We start from the raw sequence: 23,386 nt of genomic DNA, 5'->3' as shown, positions 1-23,386 counted from the left end.
TGCCAGAGGTGCTCACTAAGCGTGCTCAGGCGACAAGAGCTAGATGACCCATGACGGAGCAGGTGGCGGAGTCCAAGAGACCTCGCCAAAGTGGCGAGTCATCTGACCGCTCCAGATCTGTCCGTGACGAAAGTCTATATCGCCAAGTTCAGAATATGAACGAGCGTATTTGTGAAACCCAGCCCTGACCCTAATCCGGACACTTTGTTATTTGTAGGTCCAGTGACCCGAAGTAAGGCAAGAAGTCATCTTTGGGCCATTTCTGTTAAAGACTTGATGGCTGGATTGGAATCCATGAGTGTTGATGCCAGTGTCCCAATGGTGGAAACTGCACCCGGATGAAGATTGGATTAGTTGATGGTCTTGGAGTGGTCTCTGTATTTATTCAAAGGCATTTCTAACTCCTAGGTATGTCACTCTAGGTGTGTGCAAAACCCCTTGATGTTTGGACTTGTCTGAGCCTTCAATTCCCTATTTTGAAGTTGCTGTCTTGATTGGTCGACTCATTGGTCGATTGGACCAATCGACCAATCAATCGACCAATTGATTCTGTTTTTGAAATTTGAATCCTGTCTCTTCTATTTAAGTCTAATCTCGGGAATACTCCGCCTCCTCTACCTCCTAAGCCTCTGGAACGAGTTAGAACCCTAATCTAACCCATTCCCTTGCATTCTTTGGTGATCTCTCGCACAAACTTGAAGAATTCTTCATCCTCCTACAGTAAAGGTATGATTTCACTCACTCTTTCTTCTATCTCTGATTTACTTTCTTTAATTCTGTTCTTTGTTGAGATCAGGAAGAAGATGATGCACTCTTGCAACCATCTATTCCATGGTCTCATCATGTTCTTTAAGATCCATGATCATCATCATGATCTTAACCTCAGCCAGTGGAATCTTCGAAACCCTAACTCTAATCCTTTGAAACCCTAACCTGTGAGATCGTCTGGAGAGCTTTTGGTAACCTCCCTTGTGATGGAAAATCCTCTTGGGTAATATTGTGTTAACCTAAACTTCATCATTGAATGACCCTCCTTGTTATTTTTGGCTAACAATTTATCTCCCTTCATCCAGAGCTCTCAATTAATTTCCGAGGGAACCAAAAAGGGTAAAACCCTAATTTCTTGGGTAAGATCAAGAACCTCTAGTTTGATCATGGTAACCAAATCAATGTGTTTTCTTTACTATATCTGTAATCCTCATATCCTAGTTCTTGAATCTTTGATTATAATATTTTTCTCTCATAATCTATGTTTAACCTAGTAGGTTAACCTTTGTGTTCCTAGGGTATAATTTGGGAACTTAATTTGATTTATGATTTGATATCCTCTATACCCTAGAATACTACCAGGATAATTCCCCTCCGATTTGTAACCTTTTGAACCATCGAATTCGGTTCTTGATTCTCAAAATTCGGATTCTTGCAGGCCACTGTCTGCATTGGTCGACTCATTGGTCGATCTGGTCTAGAGACCAATCAATCGACCAATGAGTACAAGCAACCTCATTCTTGGTCTGTTTCGATTGATTTATGATCTTTTCCTTTATGCATCTTTCCTAACATGTTGTGTGCACTTGTTTAGGACTGTCTTCTCAGGTTTAGTCAATATCATACTTGATTCTTTAAGATCCTATCTGATGCGTCCAAAATCTGCTCAGCCCTTGGATCTCCACGTAGTGTCCTGCAAAACAAAAGCGTCAGATGTGGCCCGACCGCTGGGGTCGGGAGTCCACCCTCCGAAGGCTAAGTCGATTGATGAACTTAATCACAAACGGCTCTGCTAGAAGCACGAGCTAATGAATGAAGAAACGGGAAAGGTGATCTAGATAGCAGGACGCTGATAGTTGAGGTCTATCAGTGTGTATCTGAACCTGAGTCTCAGATAATATTCTCCTTGATCAATTGATCCGTCCCTCACCTTGTATAGTAGTGAGGTTTATATAGAGTGTACCTTCGAATCTCCTTCGTTGGATGCACTCGAGCCTTCTTCGGGTAGTCGTTGGATCTTATCAATAAGATCCGTTGAGCGATAGACTTCTACTAGTTTGGGCTAGTAGAGGACTCCTGAGAAAACCGTTAGGTTATGCGATAGTTATCCCTTTGATGATGATTATCCGCAGCCGTCGGTTTGAGTCTCTTTGTCATCGGGGTGATTACCCTAATCCATAAGTAAGATTAGGGCACGCTTGCGACAGAATAATCTTTCTTCTTCGACAAGCCATCTTCGGATCCGGTTCGCTCGGGAGCGATTTGGTTTTCTCCGTCTCGACCGGGGTCGAGGGTCGGACCAGGTGTGAACCCGGTCTGATCATAAACTCTCCATATCACGAGCCCCCCAGACCAAGCGTTCGGTTGATCCCGAGGGTTTGGTTTTTAACTGGGTTCGTCGTCAAGTGATGATCTCTGCGTGCTTCATTAAATGTCATATCACATTTAATGCGGTGGTCGCTTTTCCTCGAGCGTTGTGAGTGTAAGGCCACATGTCTCCGTTGCGGTTGATCTGTCGTGGCTCACGTCATCCAAGCGATGGTTTCCGAACGCCTATTTCGGATTCGTGAGTTCAAACTTTCAAAACGTCTTTCAATCTTGATCGTCAATTTTGAATCAATCTCGATCGTTCAGATTCCCGAACACTCGTGCGGTAGTTTTAAAAGCGGTTCGTTGTCTTCGTAGGTTTCATTCTTCCTGTCTGGAATTTGAGCCTTTGTCGTCTGCTTCGCGCCTTCCTGCTCTCAAGTTTCCGTCTCACTGAATCAGTAAGTGTACTGATCTTTTCCTTTTGTAGTTTACTGAAACGAGTAATGGCGGACGATAGGGCTTCTTTAGTACCCCATGTTGGTGATAGCAGTGATGCTTTTGCTTCTCCTGCCCCCGAACAGTCGGATAGTGATAACAAAACCCTAACCGTCCTCTGGCAGGAGTTCGCTGAAGTTTCTCAAAAAGGTTTTGAAAGAAAAACCGAAACTTCTCCTATCCTTGTCGAGTCTGGATCTTCCAAGATCGTTGATTCCTCTAGGCAACCTCAAACCTCCGGGTCCAATAGTGGACCTGGCTCTGTTCCCTCCATTTATAATGGAGAAACTCTTCTTTCCGCTGTCCAAGATTTTGACCTTCCTTCCTCATATCAGGTTAGGGCTCCCCACCCTGATGAGAGGGTTGATTCATCCCTTTCGGGTGAATTTTCTCTGTACATAGATACACTGGAAAGCGGGGTTCGCTTTCCCTTTTTTAATCCTTTATTTTCCGTGAGTTTTGAATCATTGGAACATTTGTCCCGGAATGCTCCTCCCCAATAGGTTGGCGTCTCATCGTCGGCTTCTTGGGTTTGTGTTTTGAGCTTGGCATCACGCCATCTCTTTCTCTTTTTGTACATTTTCATGTTCTTTCTATCTCCCATCCTCCCGGATGGGTCTTTCTTTCCAAACGCAATAGGGCTGAACTTGATTGGAGGGGCAGCATCCTCGCCAAAGGAACTTGCCCTTCTAACCACAAAAGATGGCGCGAATGATATTTTTTCTGTCGAGCGCCTCCATCAGATCTTAACTTCCCGACCACCTGGAGGAGGTTTACTTCTTCGTCCGAAAGTAACCGGGGCCTTCCCTTATCCAAAGAAGACGAGGCGGCCATCAGGAAGATCAAATCCATTTCGTGGTATCAAGAGATACATGGATATGAAATGGAGTATAACTCCATCCTTCAGTACTGGGGATTGGCTCATTGTGAGCTTCTAACCATCATCCTTTGATTTGACTAAAGTGATATGTCTTGAATTCTGATTCTTGTCCTTCTTCTTTGCAGTGCCTCCCAGAACGAACCCTGAAAACCTGCGGGTGAAGGCCGCTAGAGCCGTTGTGACAGCCGAACAATGATCGCCCAGGGTCTTGACTGCAGACCAAGAGGCTTCTCTTCCCTCTCCCGACCCCTCTTACAGGGGTATCAGGAATATCAGGCATGTAATTGATGTTTCGGGTAAAGGGAAGAAACCAATGGTGGAGAGGGCCACCATTTCCTCCTCCGTCCGAACCAAGAGGAGGCATGACATTATTGATGCTCCCTCCAACAAAAAATCCAAAACTTCGACAGATGGTGAGGAAGTCTTCCTCCCCGGTGGACCCCGAAGATGACCGACGGGGTCACTCGGGATCCTGAGAAAGCTGAGAATGGAGCTCTCTCAGTCTTGCTCCTTCTGATCGCCAGGAGTTTGAAGCCCTGGATGACACCTCCCTTGTGAGTCAATCTACAAGGTAACGGTCTTCTTGCTTATTTATGTTTTCATAATTTCTTATGACTTCTTCTGATATCTTCTGTCTTCCTAGGAATGCTGTGTTGAGCTTTTATCAACACATGGAAGCTTTGAGCCGTGTTGGTCGCACCAGCTCCTTGCTGCAAACTTGTGAAGAGAAATTGGCCAAGGCCAATTCGAAATAGACCAGTGTTGCTGACCACTCTTGTAGAGCTGCACAAAAAGCATGAGGAAGAAGTGACCTCCCTCAAGGAAGCCCTTGAAGCTTCAAGAATTCGTGTCTTTTCTGCCGAGCGCGAGGCCGGGAAGCAAAAGGCAGCTGCCACTTTGTTTGGTGACAGCCTCGAAAATAAGAGTAGGGATCTCGAAGAACATCTGAAGTTGGCAATCCCTAGCAAGCCTGAGCATATCAAGCCAAACCTTCGGAAGGAGTGCATCCGGAAATACCCGGACAGCATACCTTTCTCCGAATTGCTAGGTTTCTACAACATTCGGGCTTACCGCATGGGGGCGAACGACGTTTGGGAGCAGATCCTTGGAACGATCCACGACTTCGACACTTGCTCCTTTTCGTGAGGTATGCCACCCAGAGGTCTTCGGGAAAGTTGGTATGGATCTCCCGGACTAGGCCCAGGGAGTAGATGATCCTTTTCCAGCTGACCCTCAATATGAGGCATATCTAGATGACGAGCCGGCACTTCCAGAGGAGAAATCACAAGCCGAGTCTCAAGTTGTTGCTGAAGAGGATTCAGCCGATGACATTCTTGAGGAAGGCTCTTCTCAGGATCCTGAGAAAAGTCATCCCGACCCGGGGTCCCTCGGGCAACAATGAAGAAAAGGCTTAGGGTGTTGTTCTTTTGTAAAGATGTACCCTCATTTTAATGAATAGACATTTCTTTACTCATGTTGGTCTCAAAATTTCCCCATCTCTTGCCGAAGTATTGCCTTGAATATCAAAGTATTAATGATAAAACTTATCACTTAACTCTTCATTCCTCGCCGAATAATGATCTTGTAGAAATATTGTGAAGATGCGTTTCGAGAAGATGCGTTAATCTTCCCCACTACTTCATTTATTGCAAAGTCCGCACGTTTCCCTTCTCGCGAAGTTCAAACGTTTTCCTCGCTTTTGTGTACCATTCATTGTTTCCAATGAATCGGAAATACCTCCATTATTTTAATGGCAGTGCGACGATTGGAGGTTTCTCTGCACCAGGTGCTCGCTTCCACATGTTCCCATGTGGCATCCCTTCGACCGTTGATCTTGCTTTTTACGGATTTCGAAGCGTCGTTTCGATCTGGGTCGTCGGTTGTCCTTAGCCTTCAACCGTCGTCTTATACCCGAGGCTATTTAAAGCCTTCGTGGGTACCCTCCATCTATCCCGACTTCGCAAGATAGATTTGCTAAAGTGCCAAAGCAACCTTTCGTCCTTCGGCCTGCCTCCGTATTCCTCGTACTTCGACGACAGCTCTATCCATTTCTGAACAAGTGAGTTTTAGATTTCTCATCTCCTTCCCCTTTTCCCCCCAATAGTAAACTACACAGTAGTTATACTTGGGGTTTAGTTTTTTGGTTTGTCAGATGCTTTAGAAAACTAGGGTTTCCCCATTGTTGCTGTCGTTTTATTTCGTATCGATACGGCTGTTTGTTTTTTGTATAGTGGCTCCCAAGATCAACCCGGACTTTATCGGAGCAAAATCTCGCAAGAATATCGTTCGTCGGTGGTGATTGGGGCCGGTGCGGTGGTTTCAGCTAGTGAATCCTCCAAGCGTAAGGCGATCGCTGGCGGTGAATCTTCAAGTCGATTCCTGAAGCTTCGTTGATGCCGTCCTCGCGCCTCCTTTGCCCGAAGTGACCGCTCATCTTTCCTAGGAAGATCTTGATCACTCCGTTGCCGATGGTCCCGGCGGCAATCCTGCTGGTGAGCCTGTTGGTGAGCCTGTCGGTGCACCCCCGAAGGAGACTCTTCGGGCATCCGAGGCAACTATGTTGGCGTCCGATGAGGGTGTGTCCCCAGCAGTGCTGCTCCTATTTCTAACTCCAATGCTTGTTTGGCATCCTCCTCGTCTCCTTCTGAGTTGGAGGATTTTGCTACCAGGAAGCGTCGTCGGGCGACAAGTGATGAAGCTCATCCTTCTCTTGGTGTAGTTCGTCCTTCTCTTGATGTAGCTCATCCTTCTCATCCTTCGCCTGAATTAGTGTCAAACGAGTTTGACAAAGTGTTGGAATGGTGTACTTGCTGCTCTAATGACTTCGAGAGCGCAGCTTCTTTCCAAACTTCCAGATGAAGTCTTTACAAAGTCACTCGGTGATGTAAGTCTTTCTTCATTTTCCTCTCGATTTTGAAAAATTACTTTTCTCGCTCCTCGCTAACTCGAAAGTTGTTTGCAGGAGTCTTGCCGGTAACTTCCACAACCAAGTGGAAGCCAGTTACTAGACTCGAGAGGTTGAGCAATGAAGTTTCTAGGCTTCGAGGGAATCTCTCGAAGCTAAAGATGTTGAGATTGCTCGCCTTCGGAATCTAGCTTGGGAGGTGGCAGGAGAATAGAATTCGATGATTGGTCGTCTTCGGTCAGATTTGGATGATGCCGGGAGAAGATCCGGCGATCGGAACGGACAGTTGGAAAGTCGGGAGCTAAAGGATCCGAAACATTACCCGAAAGGCAAGCCATCGTTCCTTTGCCCGAATCCCTTCCAACCGATGTTCGCAGAGCCTCGTGTCTTCAAGTATTTACACAAGTAAGCCTTTTGTTGATATGTTGAATGCTTACAACTTGCAAGCGCATCGGGATGGTGAGAACGAAGTATGGGAATCAATACTAAGGAAAGATCCTCATTTTGATACGACTCCCTACAAAGGTCGTTTGCCATCCTGAAGTATTTACCAACCCGGGTATTCCTCCTCCCGACTGGACCAAGGATAAGATTGATCCTCCACCTTCCGATCCAGATATTATGCAATATCCTGGAAGATTCTCCTGTTTATTCTCCGCTGGAAGAAGTCAATTATGACGAGCTTGTGCCGAATGCGAGTTTGGTCGAGGACCATTCTTCTCCTGGACAAGCTGGGCAAAGAGTATGAAATTGCAGAGGATTTTCTGAATATTGGAATATTTTTGTAATCCTCCTTTCTTCTCTTCTTTTCTTTGACTCCTCTCAATGGTTGACTCATATGTTTGTTCTAGCAAAGTCGCATCGATCTTGTATAACTTGTTAACAACACTGTAATGACCTTCTTCTTTGATCAGAGATTGTATCCAGCTCTTGTAATTGTTTTGATACTGGCCTCTTTGGATCTTCTGAAGAAATAAGAAATTACTTTATCTTGAACTTTGCTAGCCACTTGAATCGTCGTTGTATTAGGTCTTAGTTGTCTGAAACAATGCCTACACTTAAGGATTTCCGGAGAAATACAATAAGTCTGAGAAGGAACTCACTCGGGTTTTTAACCGATGCCTTATACTTAAGGATTTCCGGAGAAATACAATAAGTTTGAGAAGGAACTCACTCGGGTTTTAAACCGATGCCTTATACTTAAGGATTTCCGGAGAAATACAATAAGTCTGAGAAGGAACTCACTCGGGTTTTAAATCGATGCCTTATACTTAAGGATAATTCAAAAATTCAATAAGTCTCGAAGGAACTTACTCGGGTATCAAACCGACGCCTTGCAAAAGGAACTCACTCGGATTTTCATCCGATGCCCCGACTTAAGAAAGTTCGAAAGATTTTCCATAAGTGTTGAAGTGTTGAAGGACCCACACGAATTTTCATCCGATGCCTTATAGTTGGATCTTGTTCTTGAATGTGGTGTATGATGCCCCCCAATCAAAAGATAGTTTGTTGAAAACCAAAAATTGCATTGATTGAGTTGAAAATGATTACATCGCGAACAAAATTGAAATCATCTTCAAGGATAAAACTTTTTGAGATGCCTAGCATTCCACGAACGATCCAATTCTTTTCGGGAATCAATGTTCTTCAGCTTGTAAGCTCCTGAACCGACCGGTTTCACAACCATATAAGGTCCTTCCCGGAAGGGTCCAACTTTCTTTGGTGACGCGGGTCGGAAGCTAGGGTGTTTCTCAACACCAAATCTCCGGCTAAGTACCGACGATTCTTCACTCGAGTATTATAATGAGACGCTATCCTTCTTTGATAATGTTGAGTTCGTGCTATTGCCTTTGCCCGAACTTCATCCAACAAATCAAGACTATCAAGCAATCCTTGTTCATTTGCTTTTTCCTCGAACTCACGATCCCTTAACGTCCCTCGCCATTATCTCCACTGGTGCCAATGCTTCGGATCCATATGCCAACCTGAATGGAGTTTCTCCCTGTAGGTGTTCGAACCGTAGTTCTATAAGCCCACAAGTACATTATATAGTTCTTCGACCCAAGAAGCTTTGTCAGCTTCGAGTCTTCTCTTTATTCCTTCCAGTAGCGTTCGGTTAGTAACCTCTACCCGGCCATTGCTTTGGGGGTATGCCACCGAGGACATACGATGCTCGATCATATATGTTCCACAGAATTGCTCAAATTGTGGACAATCGAACCGAGTATCATGGTCAGTGACAATTATCTTTGGAATCCCAAAGCGATATATGATTGATTCAAGCACAAATTTCTCCACTTTTTTCTCAGTAATTGTCGCCATGTAATCGGCTTCTACCCATTTTGTGAAGTAATCAATTGCTACTATCGGATATTCTTGTCCGCCCGATGCCTTGGTGAATTTGCCCATGATATCAATTCCCCACATTGCAAAGGGAATGGGATTTAGAATTGAAGTCATAATCTCCACTGGCGCTTCGACATCTTGTAGCATGAATTTGATGATTTACTACATCGACGAACGTAGTCCATAGCAGCTTCTTGGATCTTAGGCCAATATAACCCCAATCTTAGAATTTTGTGGGCCAGGGCTCTGCCACCCATGTGAGCGCCACAAATTCCTTCATGAACCTCAGCCAAAGCTGAGTTTGCTCCTTCGGGGCCTATACATCTCATAAGGGGTCCAGCATAAGATCTTTTATATAGTCTTCCATTCCGAATGACAAATCTAGCTGATCGAATCTTGATCAACCTTGCTTCTACTGGATCCTCGGGTAACTTGTCATCCCTTAGATATTCAATTATTGGATCCATCCAAGAACGTTCGCTTCAATATAAGAAATTTCGTTCTCATGGTAACTTGGAAAAGTTACTTCTTCAATATAGACCGAAGGGTCTAGATTCTTTTCCTTGGCATTGGCTAGTCGGGATAGCTCATCTCGCCACTGAATTTTCATTCCTCGAAATCCGAGATATCTTCAAATTCCGAATTGGTTCGAAATGCCCGCACTATCTCCCGATATTTTTGCAAGCGTTGTTCTTTAATGCCATACTCCCCCTGGACTTGGTTGACTATAAGCCGAGAGTCACTATAAATAGTAACATCTGCAATAGCTAATGCCTTTGACAACCGAAGTCCCGCTATTAGGGCCTCGTACTCCGCTTCGTTATTACTCGCATCAAATGCGAATCTCAAAGCATATCGAATAATGAATCCTGCCGGACTTTTTAATAGAATTCCAGCCGCTGCTCCATCTTTATTACTCGAACCATCGACATATACCTCCCAAGTGGTTGGTATAATGGGATCTTCAATGGTGGGTTCCACCGGTGCAGTAGTTTCTACTACAAAGTCGGCTAATGCCCGAGCCTTGATTGCAGTCCTGGGCTTAAAGCTCACTTGGAACTCACTTAGCTCAACCGACCAGGATACCATCCTTCCGGACAAATCAGGTTTGTTAAGAACTTTACTAAGAGGAAAAGTTGTAAATACCTCAATTGGATGAGCCCGAAAATATGGCCTTAGCTTCCGGCGGCCATCATGAGAGCCGAGCTCGCTTCTCAATCTGCGAATATCTCGTCTCCACATCCAGCAACACGTGGCTTACATAGTAAATCGGCCACTGTTTCTTATCTTTCTCCCGAACAAGTCTCGCACCGACCGCCAAAAGGGATGTCGCTAGATATAGCTGTAATATTTCCCCCTTTTCCGGTCCGGGACAGGATCGGTGGTTGTCCAAGTGCATCTTTTAATTCTTCAAAAGCTTTTCGGCACTCTTCAGTCCATTTTGCTTCCTTACGCCCTTCAGGTCTTTAAGTGCCTTGAAGAAAGGCAAACATTTTTCTCCGGACTTGGAGATAAATCGATTTAAGGCAACAACTCTCCCCTGTCAAACATTGTACATCCCGAACGGTTTTGGGAGCCTCCATATCAATCGAGCTTGTATTTTGGCAGGATTTGCCTCAATTTCCCTCTGTGATACCATGAAACCCAAGAATTTGCCCGAGGAGACTCCAAAGGCAACATTTTTCGGGGTTCAATTTCATTTGATGTTTCCTTAGCACTGAGAAAACCTCAGTCGAATCTGCAATGTGATTTGCTTTTGTAAAGCTTTTCACCAGCATGTCGTCAACATATGCTTCAACGTTCTTTCCTATCAGCTCTTTGAAAATCTTGTTGACGGCCCTCTCGATATGTTGCTCCTGCATTTTTCAGGCCAAAAGGCATGACCTTGTAATAATAGCTTTCACGATCAGTCATAAAAGCCGTATATTTCTCATCTTCCTTATTCATAAGGATCTGATTATACCCCGAGTAGGCATCCATGAAACTTAAAGTTTCATACCTTGCGATAGCATCTATCAAGAGGTCAATCCGAGGCAACGGGTAACAATCTTTTGGGCAAGCTTTGTTTAGATCCGTGTAGTCTGTACACATCCTCCACTTCCCATTCGCCTTTTTCACCATCACCACGTTGGCCAACCAAGTTGGGCACTCGATTGGTTCTATGAAACCAGAATTCTTAAGTTTTTCAACTTCATTCCGAAAGGCTTCATACTTTTCAATAAAGAAATTTCTTCTTTTTCGTATCACTGGTTTCGCCTTAGGGTCTATCCAGAGTTTGTGCTCTGCAATGGCCCGATCGATCCCGGTGCATGTCCTCAGCAGACCACGCGAATACATCTTTATTCTGTTGAAGAAATAACTTCGATTCATCTTTAAACTCTTCCAGCTGTTTAGACCCGACATAAGTAATCTTTTTCTCATCCTCGGTACATAGCTGGATTTGCTCCTGTTTCTCCATTGGTTCGGGCCTTTGCATCTCTGTCTCTTCCCGATCATCTCGAACTTCTATGGGGAGGGCAGTAACCTTCTTCGGACCCTCCTTGTCTTTTAAATAGGCAACATAACACCGCCGAGAGATCTTCCGGTCGGAGGAGACTTGACCGATTCCCATATCAGTCGGGAATTTTATCTTCAGGTGCTTTGTCGAAACAATAGCACCTATCTTGGATAAAGATGGTCGCCCAAGAATCATATTATAGGTTGGTAGTTCTCGAACCACCAGAAAGTTGATTCGGACAGTTGTTTCTTTGGGAAAACTTCCAATGGAAAGATCCAACTGACCCGATCCTTCCGCCACTGCAGATGACCCTGCAAAGCCATATAGGTATGTTGATGAAGGTTTCATCAAATCTTGATCCACCTTCAATTTTTGATACACTTTGTAAGAAATTAGGTCAGCTGCAGACCCTGTATCAATCAATACTCTATGCACTTCCCGCCGTGCAATCTTTACCTTGATGACTATAGCATCATCGTGAGGTAAACAAACATCTCTCTCGTCTTCTTCGCTAAAGGTGATAGAATCTTCACCATTCAGCTTCTTCCGCTTCGCGCCTCTCCGGCTCCAACAAATTTGGATTTGGTTTTTAAACTCCGGAATGATTCGGGCTCTGGACCCCCGAAGATGGTAAGGATCGGTGACCGAGTAGCAGCTTCAATCACCTCCTTGCCTTTTTTGGACTTCGGGGCCTCCCTTGATCGTTCGAACCGACCGAACGATTCCTTTTAGGGGCAGCCGCACGTGGCCCGCGTGGCTCCTCCCTTCTTCGCTAACAAACCGGACAGATGTCCCCGAGATATCAATCTCTCAATATCTCGCCTTCGATGACGACAGTCATTAGTGTAATGACCATAGTCCTTGTGGAATCGGCAATACTTTTCCCGATCCCGCTGCTCTCCGGGTTTCAAAAGAATTTTAGGCGGCCACTTCAAAATATTTTTTTCTTTTGAGGATATTCGGAATATCGGCCCGAGGAGCATTCAATGGAGTGTACTCACTTCTGCCGGGGATCTTTGGCGCCAAGGTTGGGATCTTCCAACCCGATCACGAACATTCTTCCTTGGCTTCTCGCTGCTCGTCAGGAGCCTTTTGTTCCTTATTGGAGACTTTATTATCTCCTTGGCGCGCATCTAGAATCTCCATGACTTCAGCCCGCTTCGGCATCTCCGTACCAACTCGGCATAAGTCGTGGGTATATCATGTAGTAATAACTCCGGGAGTTTCCGATTTGTGAGTCCTGTGAATAGAGCGGTTTCGGCTACTGTTCATCCAAGTTTTCCATCTCCATTGTCACTTTGTTGAATCTTTTCGGAAACTCTCTCGATCGATTCGTTCTTTCCCCGTCCGACGGTAAACAAGGTTTCTTCCGTTTTCTTGACCTCGTATCCCACTCTGGAATCGCCCTATGAATTGGCGTGCCAATTCGTCAAAGTTTACGATCCTTCTAGAGGGGAGGTTAGAAAACCACTTTTGTGCCGCTCTAGTTAGAGATGATCCGAAAACCCCGCATAAAATTTCATCGAATTACCCGAAACCGCCATGGTCGCGTTGGTAATAGCCAATGTGAGCTATTGGATCTTCGAGCCATCGAATGTTGAGAAGGTAGGCAAACGGAAGTTATGGGGAAACCGATATCCCGCGATTGGCTCAGCAAAAGGAGTCTTCCGAATGACCGAGTATATATCCTCAGTTATTCTTCCCTTAGCCAATTGCCCTAACTTCTCATTGATGTTGGCCAATTCTTGACCAATCTGGGTCGGGTGATCTTCAGCAATACGATCACGACCTCGATTAACACGATCATCACGTGCTACTCGATCATCACGAACAGCCCGTCCTTCACGAACGTTTTCTCTCGTCACGAACCGCTTCGATCATCACGAACGGTTCTTCCGGCGATGGGTGAGTGAGTTCTTACCCCAGAATCCAACCTTGTATTTGAATCGGTTGTACTCTCTTGCGGTCTCTCGAACCGATCGCCTCGCCTTCGTTGATCATCAATCCTCCGAAGTCCTCGATCTCCTTCACGAAAATTCTGATCAACATTCCGGTCTTCAGCCATTCTTTGGTCACGTGGCAATGCACGTCTCCCCGAATTGTGTTGATCAGGTTCTTGTGGTAAAACCACTCGTCTGGTGAGCAAGCGGAGTGCTTGGCTCACCTCCAAGAGTTGAATCTTTACCTGATCCAATTGATCTTGGATTGTATCGGGAGGATTACGTCCTCCCCGGCCTTTATCCACTTCGATAGGATTTTGGCTTTCCTGGGAATATCTGGATTATTCACCCCGGGTATCCGAACACCGGAATTGCGTTGTGCAGCGGCTACTGCGGCTGCTGATCTAGTCACCATGGCTTTTTCAAGTCTTTCCCACAGACGGCGCCAAATGATGCGTCCAAAATCTGCTCAGCCCTTGGATCTCCACGTAGTGTCTCTCAAAACAAAAGCGTCGGATGTGGCCCGACCGGCTGGGGTCGGGAGTCCACCTCCGAAGGCTAAGTCGGTTGATGAACTTAATCACAAACGGCTCTGCTAGAAGCACGAGCTAATGAATGAAGAAACAGGAAAGGTGATCTAGATAGCGGAGACGCCGATAGTTGAGGTCTATCGGTGTGTATCGAACTTGAGTCTCAGATAATATTCTCCTTGATCAATTGATCCGTCCCTCACCTTGTATAGTAGTGAGGTTTATATAGAGTGTACCTTCGAATCTCCTTCGTTGGATGCACTCGAGCCTTCTTCGGGTAGTCGTTGGATCTTATCAATAAGATCCGTTGAGCGATAGACTTCTACTAGTTTGGGCTAGCAGAGGACTCCTGAGATAACCGTTAGGTTATGCGATAGTTATCCCTTTGATGATGATTATCCGCAGCCGTCGGTTTGAGTCTGCTTGTCATCGGGGTGATTACCCTAATCCATAAGTAAGATTAGGGCACGCTTGCAGAATAATCTTTCTTCTTCAGCAAGCCATCTTCGGATCCGGTTCGCTCGGGAGCGATTCGGTTTTCTCCGTCTCGACCGGGGTCGAGGGTCGGACCAGGTGTGAACCCGGTCTGATCATAAACTCTCCATATCACTATCCAAGTTAGAAGGTAAGGACAGTTAATTCCTTAACTACATAGATTTCTTGTTCTCTGGTTTCTACTTTATGAAACTATGAGATTACCTATTGTTATTGTATTTTAATTCTGATCTCCTACTATGGGAACAGTAGCACTTGTTTATATTGTCTTTTTATTATTCATGATATATGAGTTACTGATTATTGCCTAACCTGATTTATGCTTTTACATTCTCTTGTATATGATGAACCGCTGGTTGTGTATGTCATGACTGATTACGAGAATGTGTTTGCTTAAGTTTGGTTTGGGATTGGGGAGTATCCTTTTGATGCTTCTGTCCTTGGACATCGGAGGGAATAGTATGGGATGTTCTCCGAAGATGCCCATCGACGCTTTTCCGAATCAATGGTTGTCATACCTAGGGATGTCTAGCAGTGCTTGGCTAGGATATACCCCTGTTATATCAGACCCGATTCGGAAGGGTATTGAGACCGAACGACCCGTGGTAGCAATGGGGATTCACGGGCTCTCAAGACCGGTGAGTTATATCCGTGAGAGGACGGGAATCACATTGTGGGGACCATTTATTGGAGGGTTGCATATTGCTAGACTTGGGCTCATGGGCGCTCGAGACCGGTGAGTTATATCCGTGAGAGGACATGAGAGCTTCCCGTTTACCATATGTGGATAACCAATAGGGTTGATGAGTCCGGTGAGTAATATCCGCGACTCTAGTGTGAAGGATACCGGAAAGGATCCCGAGTGGGGAGGAATGGAAGTATCTGGAACTGACTTGATGTAACTAACTAGATGACTTGCATTGGGCTAGGCTTTTCCTTGACATGCGCCGGTACTTATGCCAAATGGTTGTGAGAGAGTGTGTTGACTTAACCCCCTACCATGGTTTGTCCGAGAGGGATGCCTGGACCCACTACCAACAGGAGCCATATGCGTGACCTACCCAAAGAAGCACGGTGCTATGACTTAAAGCATGTCTACCATAGAGACTAGCATACATAGAGTTTAGATGCATTCATACTTTATCTGTTTCATACTGCATTGCATCATGTTATGTTTTGCCACATGTTATCTATGATGTTATGGATTAACTACCTTACTGAGTTTCTTCGAAACTCATTTCTTTTTGTATATTCTTTGTTTAGATTATCCTACAGGTACAGATTATTATGACGAGCAGTACAGTGAGGCGCAAGCCAATGAAGCGTATTACACGCAAGGTGCTGGCGACGATCAAGATTACTCTGATGATCCCCCGGCGGATCAAGCTGCGTACTACTTTTGAAAACAGCATAGAGTTAGAATGGATTCATTGGATTGACGAAGTCCATACTTATGAAGACGTTATCTATAAACTAGAAGACGCTTGATCTTAGTTTATTTCTTAGTACATTTGTTTCAGTTGTAATTCCTTTTGACTTTCATACTACATTCCGCTATATTGGTGAAGTGAGCTTCCGCCTCACTTTAATCTTTTTGATATCATTGGATATCTGGTATCTTTTCCACACTCTGATTATACTGATTATCCATTATTGTTTTGAACCTTTGTTTATAATATTAAACCTTGATTATTTCCTGTTTATGATTACGTTATTGTATATGTGGGAGGATGATTTCCTCGATACTTGATCTTCGGGGCTGTGGATCACACTCTCGGGTATGCTAGTTAGGGTACCGGCTGGGAGGATGTGACAGTATTTTTCAGCTGGATAAGAAGGTCCTTGACTAAGTACAACAGGTGCTAAGTCAGGATCCTTTCATCTCAGAGATCATGGTGGCTCCTTTGCCGCCGGTAGGGTTCCTTACTCCCACTTTCACTTCGTACAACAGCACTACGGACCCTATGGCCCACATAAGTCATTTCACCTCAATCATGACTATGTGCGGAGGTGGAGATTCCATCAAGTGCAGGTGCTTCCCAGTGTCTTTGACGGGCCCAGCCACTACTTGGTTCTCTAGACTTCCAAAACACTTCATACACGACTTTACGGAGTTGGGGTATGCCTTCGCGGCAAGGTTTAAGAGTGGCATTAAAAGAGACAAGACTGAGAACAATCTGCTGGCTCTCAAACAAGGCCGACATGAGTCCATTCGAGATTTCATATCTTGCTTCAACGGTATCTCTATACTGATCAAGGACCTTGACGACAAAGTGGCGTTCACGACATTCAAGAGAGCTGTGACCAACGAAAAGCTGATCACCTCCATTGTTGAAAAGAAACCAAAGACCCTGGCTGAGCTGCTGGACTTGGGGTACGAAATGGCAACCGTAGAGGAGGTCCTAGAGACCAATTGGAGCCACTTTAGGGACCAGGAGGGTCCCCCTGCCAGAAAAGCTCCCGAGCCTAGTTCCAAAAGTCGCTATGCGAAGAAGGATGTCAAACCTCAGCAAGACTAGCGTAACAAAGGGTAGTTGATGAAGATGAGGAGGCCTTTACTCCTCTCAACAAATCACGGTCCGTGGTCCTGATGCAAATTCGTGAATCAGGAGATTCCAAGCTCCTGAGGATGCCCGGAAAAATCTTGGCGAGGCCTCAAGACAGACCTAACATGTCAAAGTTCTGTCAGTACCACCAAGAAAAGGGGCACCACACCAACGACTGCCAGATGCTGAAAATAGAAATCAAGAAGTTGATAGCCAGAGGACAACTGGATCAACATGTGAAAGGGTACCATCGCCGAGATCCTTCGCCATCCAGGCGATGCAGTCGCTCTCCACCGGCCGAAGATGCCCGATCTATTGGGAAGGCTCCAATGGCCCCCAAGGACGAGGACCTCCTTGGAATTAACACAATATTTGGGAGGCCCAATCTCGGGTCAGTGAGCCAGATGAGGCAGCAAACACGTGTCGTTAGTACTGTGGAACCGACTGCAATTACTCATTTTGTCCAAAGCGAGCCCATCACCTTCGTCGAGAAGGAACTTGTTGATGTCAGCACGCCGCACGATGACGCCAGAGTCATCAAGGCGCGTTGGCGAATCACATGATTTATCGGGTTTTGGTTGATACGGGGTCCTTAGCGGATATCCTATCTCTTGATGCGTTTAGAATGCTCAAAATAGATCAAGAGGCCCTTCTGCCGACAGCAGCTCTACTCTATGGCTTTGCGGGAAGTTCAACAACGGTCGAAGGCAATATCCAGTTGGATCTGACTGTAGGAACTTTCCCCCAACAAGTAACAGTGCCCACCATGTTCATGGTCGTGCGGAACCTCTCAGCATACAACATCATCCTGGGACGCCCAACACTCACGATATTAGGAGTAGTTATCTCACCCAGGCATATGATGATGAAGTTCCCGACCGCTGAGGGCATAGGTACCTACAAAACGGACCAAAGGCAATCCAGGATATGCTACCTAAACTTCATCCGCAGACAGTTAGTAGCTCTAGTCGTGGGTGCGACTTTGTTGTAAAGGTGCGCGATGATAGGGACGAAAGCCAACTACAGCACAGTGAGCCCTTCGAAAAGTTGCAGAAGGTCCCCCTGAGTCTGGAGCACCCCGAAAGAGAAACCAGAATTAGGTCAGAGCAACCAGAAAACTTCAAAAGGGTATTAACTTCTTTCCTGTCCCAGAATGCTGATGTTTTCGCTTGGTCAGCTGAGGACATGCCTGGAATCGATCGGGGCATAGCAGAACACCGTTTGTGGATCAACAAGGGAGCTACCCCAGTTATCCAGAAAAAAGAAGAAATTTCTCCACTGAAAAACAAATCGCTATCCAGATAGAAACGGAAAAGCTTGCCAGGTCTGGCTTCATCTCACCTATCGAGTGTCCCAAGTGGCTAGCCAATGTAGTAATGGTGAAGAAAGCCAGCGGGAAGTGGAGGATGTGCACAGACTACACTGACCTCAACAAGGCCTGCCCAAAAGATTGCTATCCCTTGCCAAGGATTGATCTGCTAATTGATGCAACCGCGGGGGGTTGGGTGTGAGGCCGGGGGGGGGGGGGCGCTGGGGGGGTGGGTCCGGGGTCCCCCCCGGATGGGGGGGGGGGGGGGGGGGGGGGGGGGCCCGGGGCGCCCCCCCCCCACCAAAAAGGTTATAGGGGGGGGGGGGGGGGGGGGGGGGGGGGGCGGGGGGGGGGCGCGCCCGCCCAACAACCAAAAAAACAGCAGGCGAAAGAGAGGGAGGGGGGGGGGTGATGTGGGGGTCAGGCGCCCACCGCGGGCCCCCCCCCCCCGCGCCCCCGCCCGGGTGGGGGGGGGCCCCCGCCGCCTTCCACCCCAAGCAGGCGAGCGAGGCCCCGCTGCGCGCCGTTGGTGTCACGTCTCGAGATTTTTTTTTCTTCCCCCCCCCCCTATTCCACCAAGGGGATACCCTATCTGGATTACCCGGGGAGTGAATTACTGTCCCGCCGATCAAGTTTAGGAACGATCATAATCACTTAGCACAATAATATAATCAAAAGCAAGAACAATTCCTTATTTCCAAATAATTCAATAATAAAAGTCGAGAAAGTACCTCAGAAGGATTCACAAATAACATCAGAGTGCGGAAAGGATTTCATTAGTATAAACAATCAAGTGTAAAATGGAGGGAGGAAACCCGTCCTATAATATTAGCGGAAGATGAAACGACTAAAAGTAAAGGTTACAACCGATTCACCAAATAACAAGTGAAACAACTAAGCTATAGTCCCGACAATTCAAATAAAAGGTTAAAAAGGGAATGAGGCGACATCCCATCCCTAACACACAAATATAAAACTGAACTGCTACAAACAAGTCCCGATCTCGGTCTACTCGTCTTTATCAACTGGTTCATCGCCACCAGTATGATACAAGTCTTCAATTCGGCCTCCAGAGGGTTGACTGCTACAGCCAACAGTGGTATTACCTGCAGAAAAGTCTAACAAGATATGTTGCGAAAAGGAGTGAGTTCAAAAGAACTCAGCAAGGAAAGTTATTCCATAATAACATAAATCATATGATGCACAGCATAGCATGATGCAATATGATATGAGACATATGATGTAAACATGAATCTAACTCTAAGTATGCTGGTCATCTAGGGTAGACATGCTTTAAGTCATAGCACCGTACTTCTCTGGGTCGTCAGTCACTCTCCCATTTCCATATCTTGGGAATTCCCGGGGAAGATCGGTAAAGTCATCAAAAAAAGCCGTGGTAAGGGGATCGGTCACCGCTCTCTCACATCACCATTTGGTCAAGTAGTGGCGCATGTCACAGTAAAGCCTAGCCCAATGCAAGTCATCTACTCAGTCATATCATCTCAGTTCCAGATACGTCCATTCCTCGCCCCCGGCGATCCTTTCCGGTATCCTTCACACTAGAGTCAGCGTAATCCCGGATTACGGACTCATCAACCCTATTGGTCATCCACATATAGTAAACGGGAAGCTCTCACGTCCTCTCACGGGTTGGTTACCGGTCTTGAGCGCCCGTGAGCCCAAGTCTATCTATATGCAACCCTACCAATAAATGGCCCCCACAATGAGATTTATGACCTCTCACGGATTGTGTACCGGTCTTGAGTGCCCACAAATCCCCATTGCTACCACGGGTCGTTCGGTCTCAATGCCCTTCCGATTCGGGTCTGATACGACAGGGACATCCTAGCCAAACAACTAGACAATCCTATGTATGTCATCCAATAACCCGGGAAAGAGTCGATAGGCACCATCGGAGAACATCCCATACTATTCCCTCCGGTGTCCAAGGACAAAAGCGTCAATAGGACACTCCCCAATCCCAAGTTATACGTAGGCAATCACATATTCAAGTTCATCACTTCTCATGCATCCAATACATCTTCATAATACAAGTTAAATCATGATATTGAAATGAATCATCATAGACATAAGTAAACAAGAATAGTAATGTAACATGACAAGAGTATAAAGATTTCAATACTATTGTTCTAACACATATATCACAGTCTTATAATGATTAAAAGAAATCAAGAGATTCTATTCATAAATAAGAACATAAATCATAAGTTGATGATCTATATGTTTATGGAGATAACCATCCTTACCTTAGGTTGAGTTGATGATGAATTGAGAATACCAAGAATTAGTCCAAAAGAATTGTTAAGACCCTAAACAAACATCAATAATAAGTTAGAGAAGAAGTCGGGAAGATCGGATGTCAAACGGATCAAAATGGAGCAAGGTTGCTATCAGCAACAAGTTTGGTCGATGGTCTTGGTCGATGGTATCGACCAAAAGGATCGACCAAAATTGTCTTCGGGACAGAATAGTGGATTTTGGGGATTTTGGTCCGAAATGGGTCTTCTGGGGTTCGGATCGATCTAAAACTTGGAGGGATGATTAATAACAATGTAAGAACACTACCTAGCAAGTATTATCACAATCCAATGGTCCAAATGAAAACCCCCAAATTGAGGTCCTATGTTCTAAAGACAAGAATCCTAGCATTCATGAGAAATTGATGTAATTGAAAGGGAAGGTAGAGAATTAGTTGGGGAATAGGTTAGGAACATGATTACAATCATTTGCAAGCCAGAGATTAGACTAATCATACTCCACATCTCAGTTTAGTATAAGAAATCAAGTTGTTAAGCAAGGAATCATGGTAATGTATATGTAAGGATCAAGATGCAAGTGAAGCATAGCAAGAATGAAGGAAAAACAAGTATAAATGGGAAGAGACATTCATGGCAAGGTGTTTGCAAGGTTGCAGCACCTTGGCCATGGTCTCATCAGTAAAAGAAGAAGGGAAGTGAATAGAATAGAGAGAAAGAGAGAGAATCATACCTTAGAAGATGGTAGTTGGAGAAGAGAGACAAGGATTCTTGTAGAAGGTCATCACCCAAGCCAAGGAGGAGCCTAAGAGGAGCCTTCCCACGTTCTCAGGTGTTGAAATGAATGAAATATCGTTCTAGGTTCGAGGTTTCACTTAAATAGAAGAAGGAATATCCAAAAAGCATCTTTTTCTCGATTCTGGGCAACTTTGGTCGATGGTCCTTGGTTGATGGTATCGACCAAAACCATCGACCAAAATAGGTAACAGGTTTCAGCAGAAAATCCAGAAATAGTTCAGCAACTTCGAACAGGGATTCGGAGGGCTATACAAGGTCAAATTGAGTGAGGTTTTCTCCTACAAGTCAATCAAGAAGTCTAGTTTCTAGAAATACCTTTTGATCAAGCATGTGAGGTCATTAGGTCCACCAAATAAGCTCACCTTCTTCGATGCGCAAGCAGGATTTGCCAGACATAGTTCAGCAACTTCGGATAGGGATTTGGAGGGCTATATGGGGTCAAATGGAGTGGGGTTTTCTCCTACAAGTCCATAAAGAAGTCTAGTTTCAGGAAATATAATTTTATTTGGCACATGAGTTCATTTGGTATTTCAAATAATTCACCCCTCTTCGGTGCGCAGATTCAAAACTAACACTGACAATGCTCTCAAGTGAGGGGCATCATCGTCAATGCTCACGGGCTTGGGTTCCAACACCAAATCATCAACCAAAAGGGTCCACAAGTCTCATTTCCCCCCACCTTGGGTTTTCGGACCTACAAACATAATAGGTCCCGGGCCGGGCCACTGTAGGATAAGGCCAAACATTACAGATCTACCCTAAGGGAAAGGTCTGACATGGCTTCCTAAGGTTTTCAAAGATAATAATATTGAAATTAAAGTCCAACTTTTAAGGTCTAACATCAAACAAGTCTTTCTTTATCCCAAAATAAAAAGGGTGTCCGGGCTAGGTTTGGGCTGGATGTTACATTCTCCCACCCTTAAAATAATTTCGTCCTCGAAATTGGGAGAGTACTAGGCTTCTAAAGAGATGGAGGACATTGCTTTTATCTTGACCTTTCTTCTCCCAAAATCAAAGGAAAACAAATAACAAAAAGTCTTTTATAAGAAACAAGGAATAAATCTAACATGATTTGAAATCAAATCAAAAGTATGATCATGGCTTCAAGAAGACTTCACAAGGATCATGGCAAAGATCAATATGAAGATCATAAAACCTTAAAATGAAAAGAGATTGTAGAGTGATGGTTGCAAGGATACAGAATCTTCTTCATAGTCTCAATCACAAAGAATAAAACATAATAAGAGTAAATCAATACAATACAAGAGAGATTATTAACCTTTGATTGAGGAACAGGAGGTGAAAAGCTTGAAGTCTTGAAACAATTAGAAGGGATAATTAATCATGAAGATCACACTTGATTTCTCTCAGAAATCATCATGTGGAGAGTTCACAAGGTTATAGGGTGTATGGATGTCTACTCTACAACAGCGGGGTAGAAGAATCATTATAGAGGGCATGGATATCCTCTATACAATAGCATGTATAGAAAATCAATCATGGGAATGACTTAGGACCAGCCTCCTATCAAAGGGAATAGAAGGCACAAGAAGAAATCGTAGGGAAAATAGATCAGCTTCAGGGTAAACTTCTACCAAATGAAACTAGGCAACTCATACGACAGAGAATAAATCGAACAATGTATAAGGTAGGTATGGATTTGGCACAGTAGCAAGGTTAGGATTAGGCGGGATTTCACATTCTCCCCCCCTTAAAATAATTTCGTCCTCGAAATTGAAAGCATACCTGGACTTCCAATACGATGAGGAAACTTTTTCAGGGGTGTGATTGTTCCACCAAATCTTTACCAAGGGAAAGGAAAGTACAACGAGAAATAAGTCTAATAGGTAAAGAAGCATGGACTCTTGGCTGACTTCTCAAATAGTCAAGAGGAATTCAAACATTACTCACAGATATTTCATACGGACTAGGCAAATTCATATAGCAAGAATAAATCAAAATAACGCATATGGCCTTTATGCAATGAATCAGTAAGGATTAAATCAAGCAATACATATGATATGTACGTAATGCATAAGTAAAGAATAAATCGGAACAATGTCTGTGGTAT

At 44.9% G+C, this 23,386-nt stretch overlaps 1 protein-coding gene across 1 annotated transcript; it reads left to right on the top strand.

Moving 5' to 3' along the window:
• Positions 1–16,380: 16,380 nt before the first annotated feature.
• LOC149003823 (uncharacterized) lies at positions 16,381–16,905 on the top strand. The gene has a single exon (XM_089138859.1). It carries the CDS (start codon positions 16,381–16,383, stop codon positions 16,903–16,905), a length of 525 nt encoding a protein of 174 aa, XP_088994985.1.
• Positions 16,906–23,386: the final 6,481 nt, after the last annotated feature.

This window comes from Hakea prostrata, chromosome 10 (assembly GCF_041222555.1).
Source record: "Hakea prostrata isolate BN-2017 chromosome 10, UWA_Hpros_2, whole genome shotgun sequence".
Lineage (NCBI taxonomy): Eukaryota > Viridiplantae > Streptophyta > Magnoliopsida > Proteales > Proteaceae > Hakea > Hakea prostrata.
This window is presented reverse-complemented; position numbering and strand designations above follow the sequence as displayed.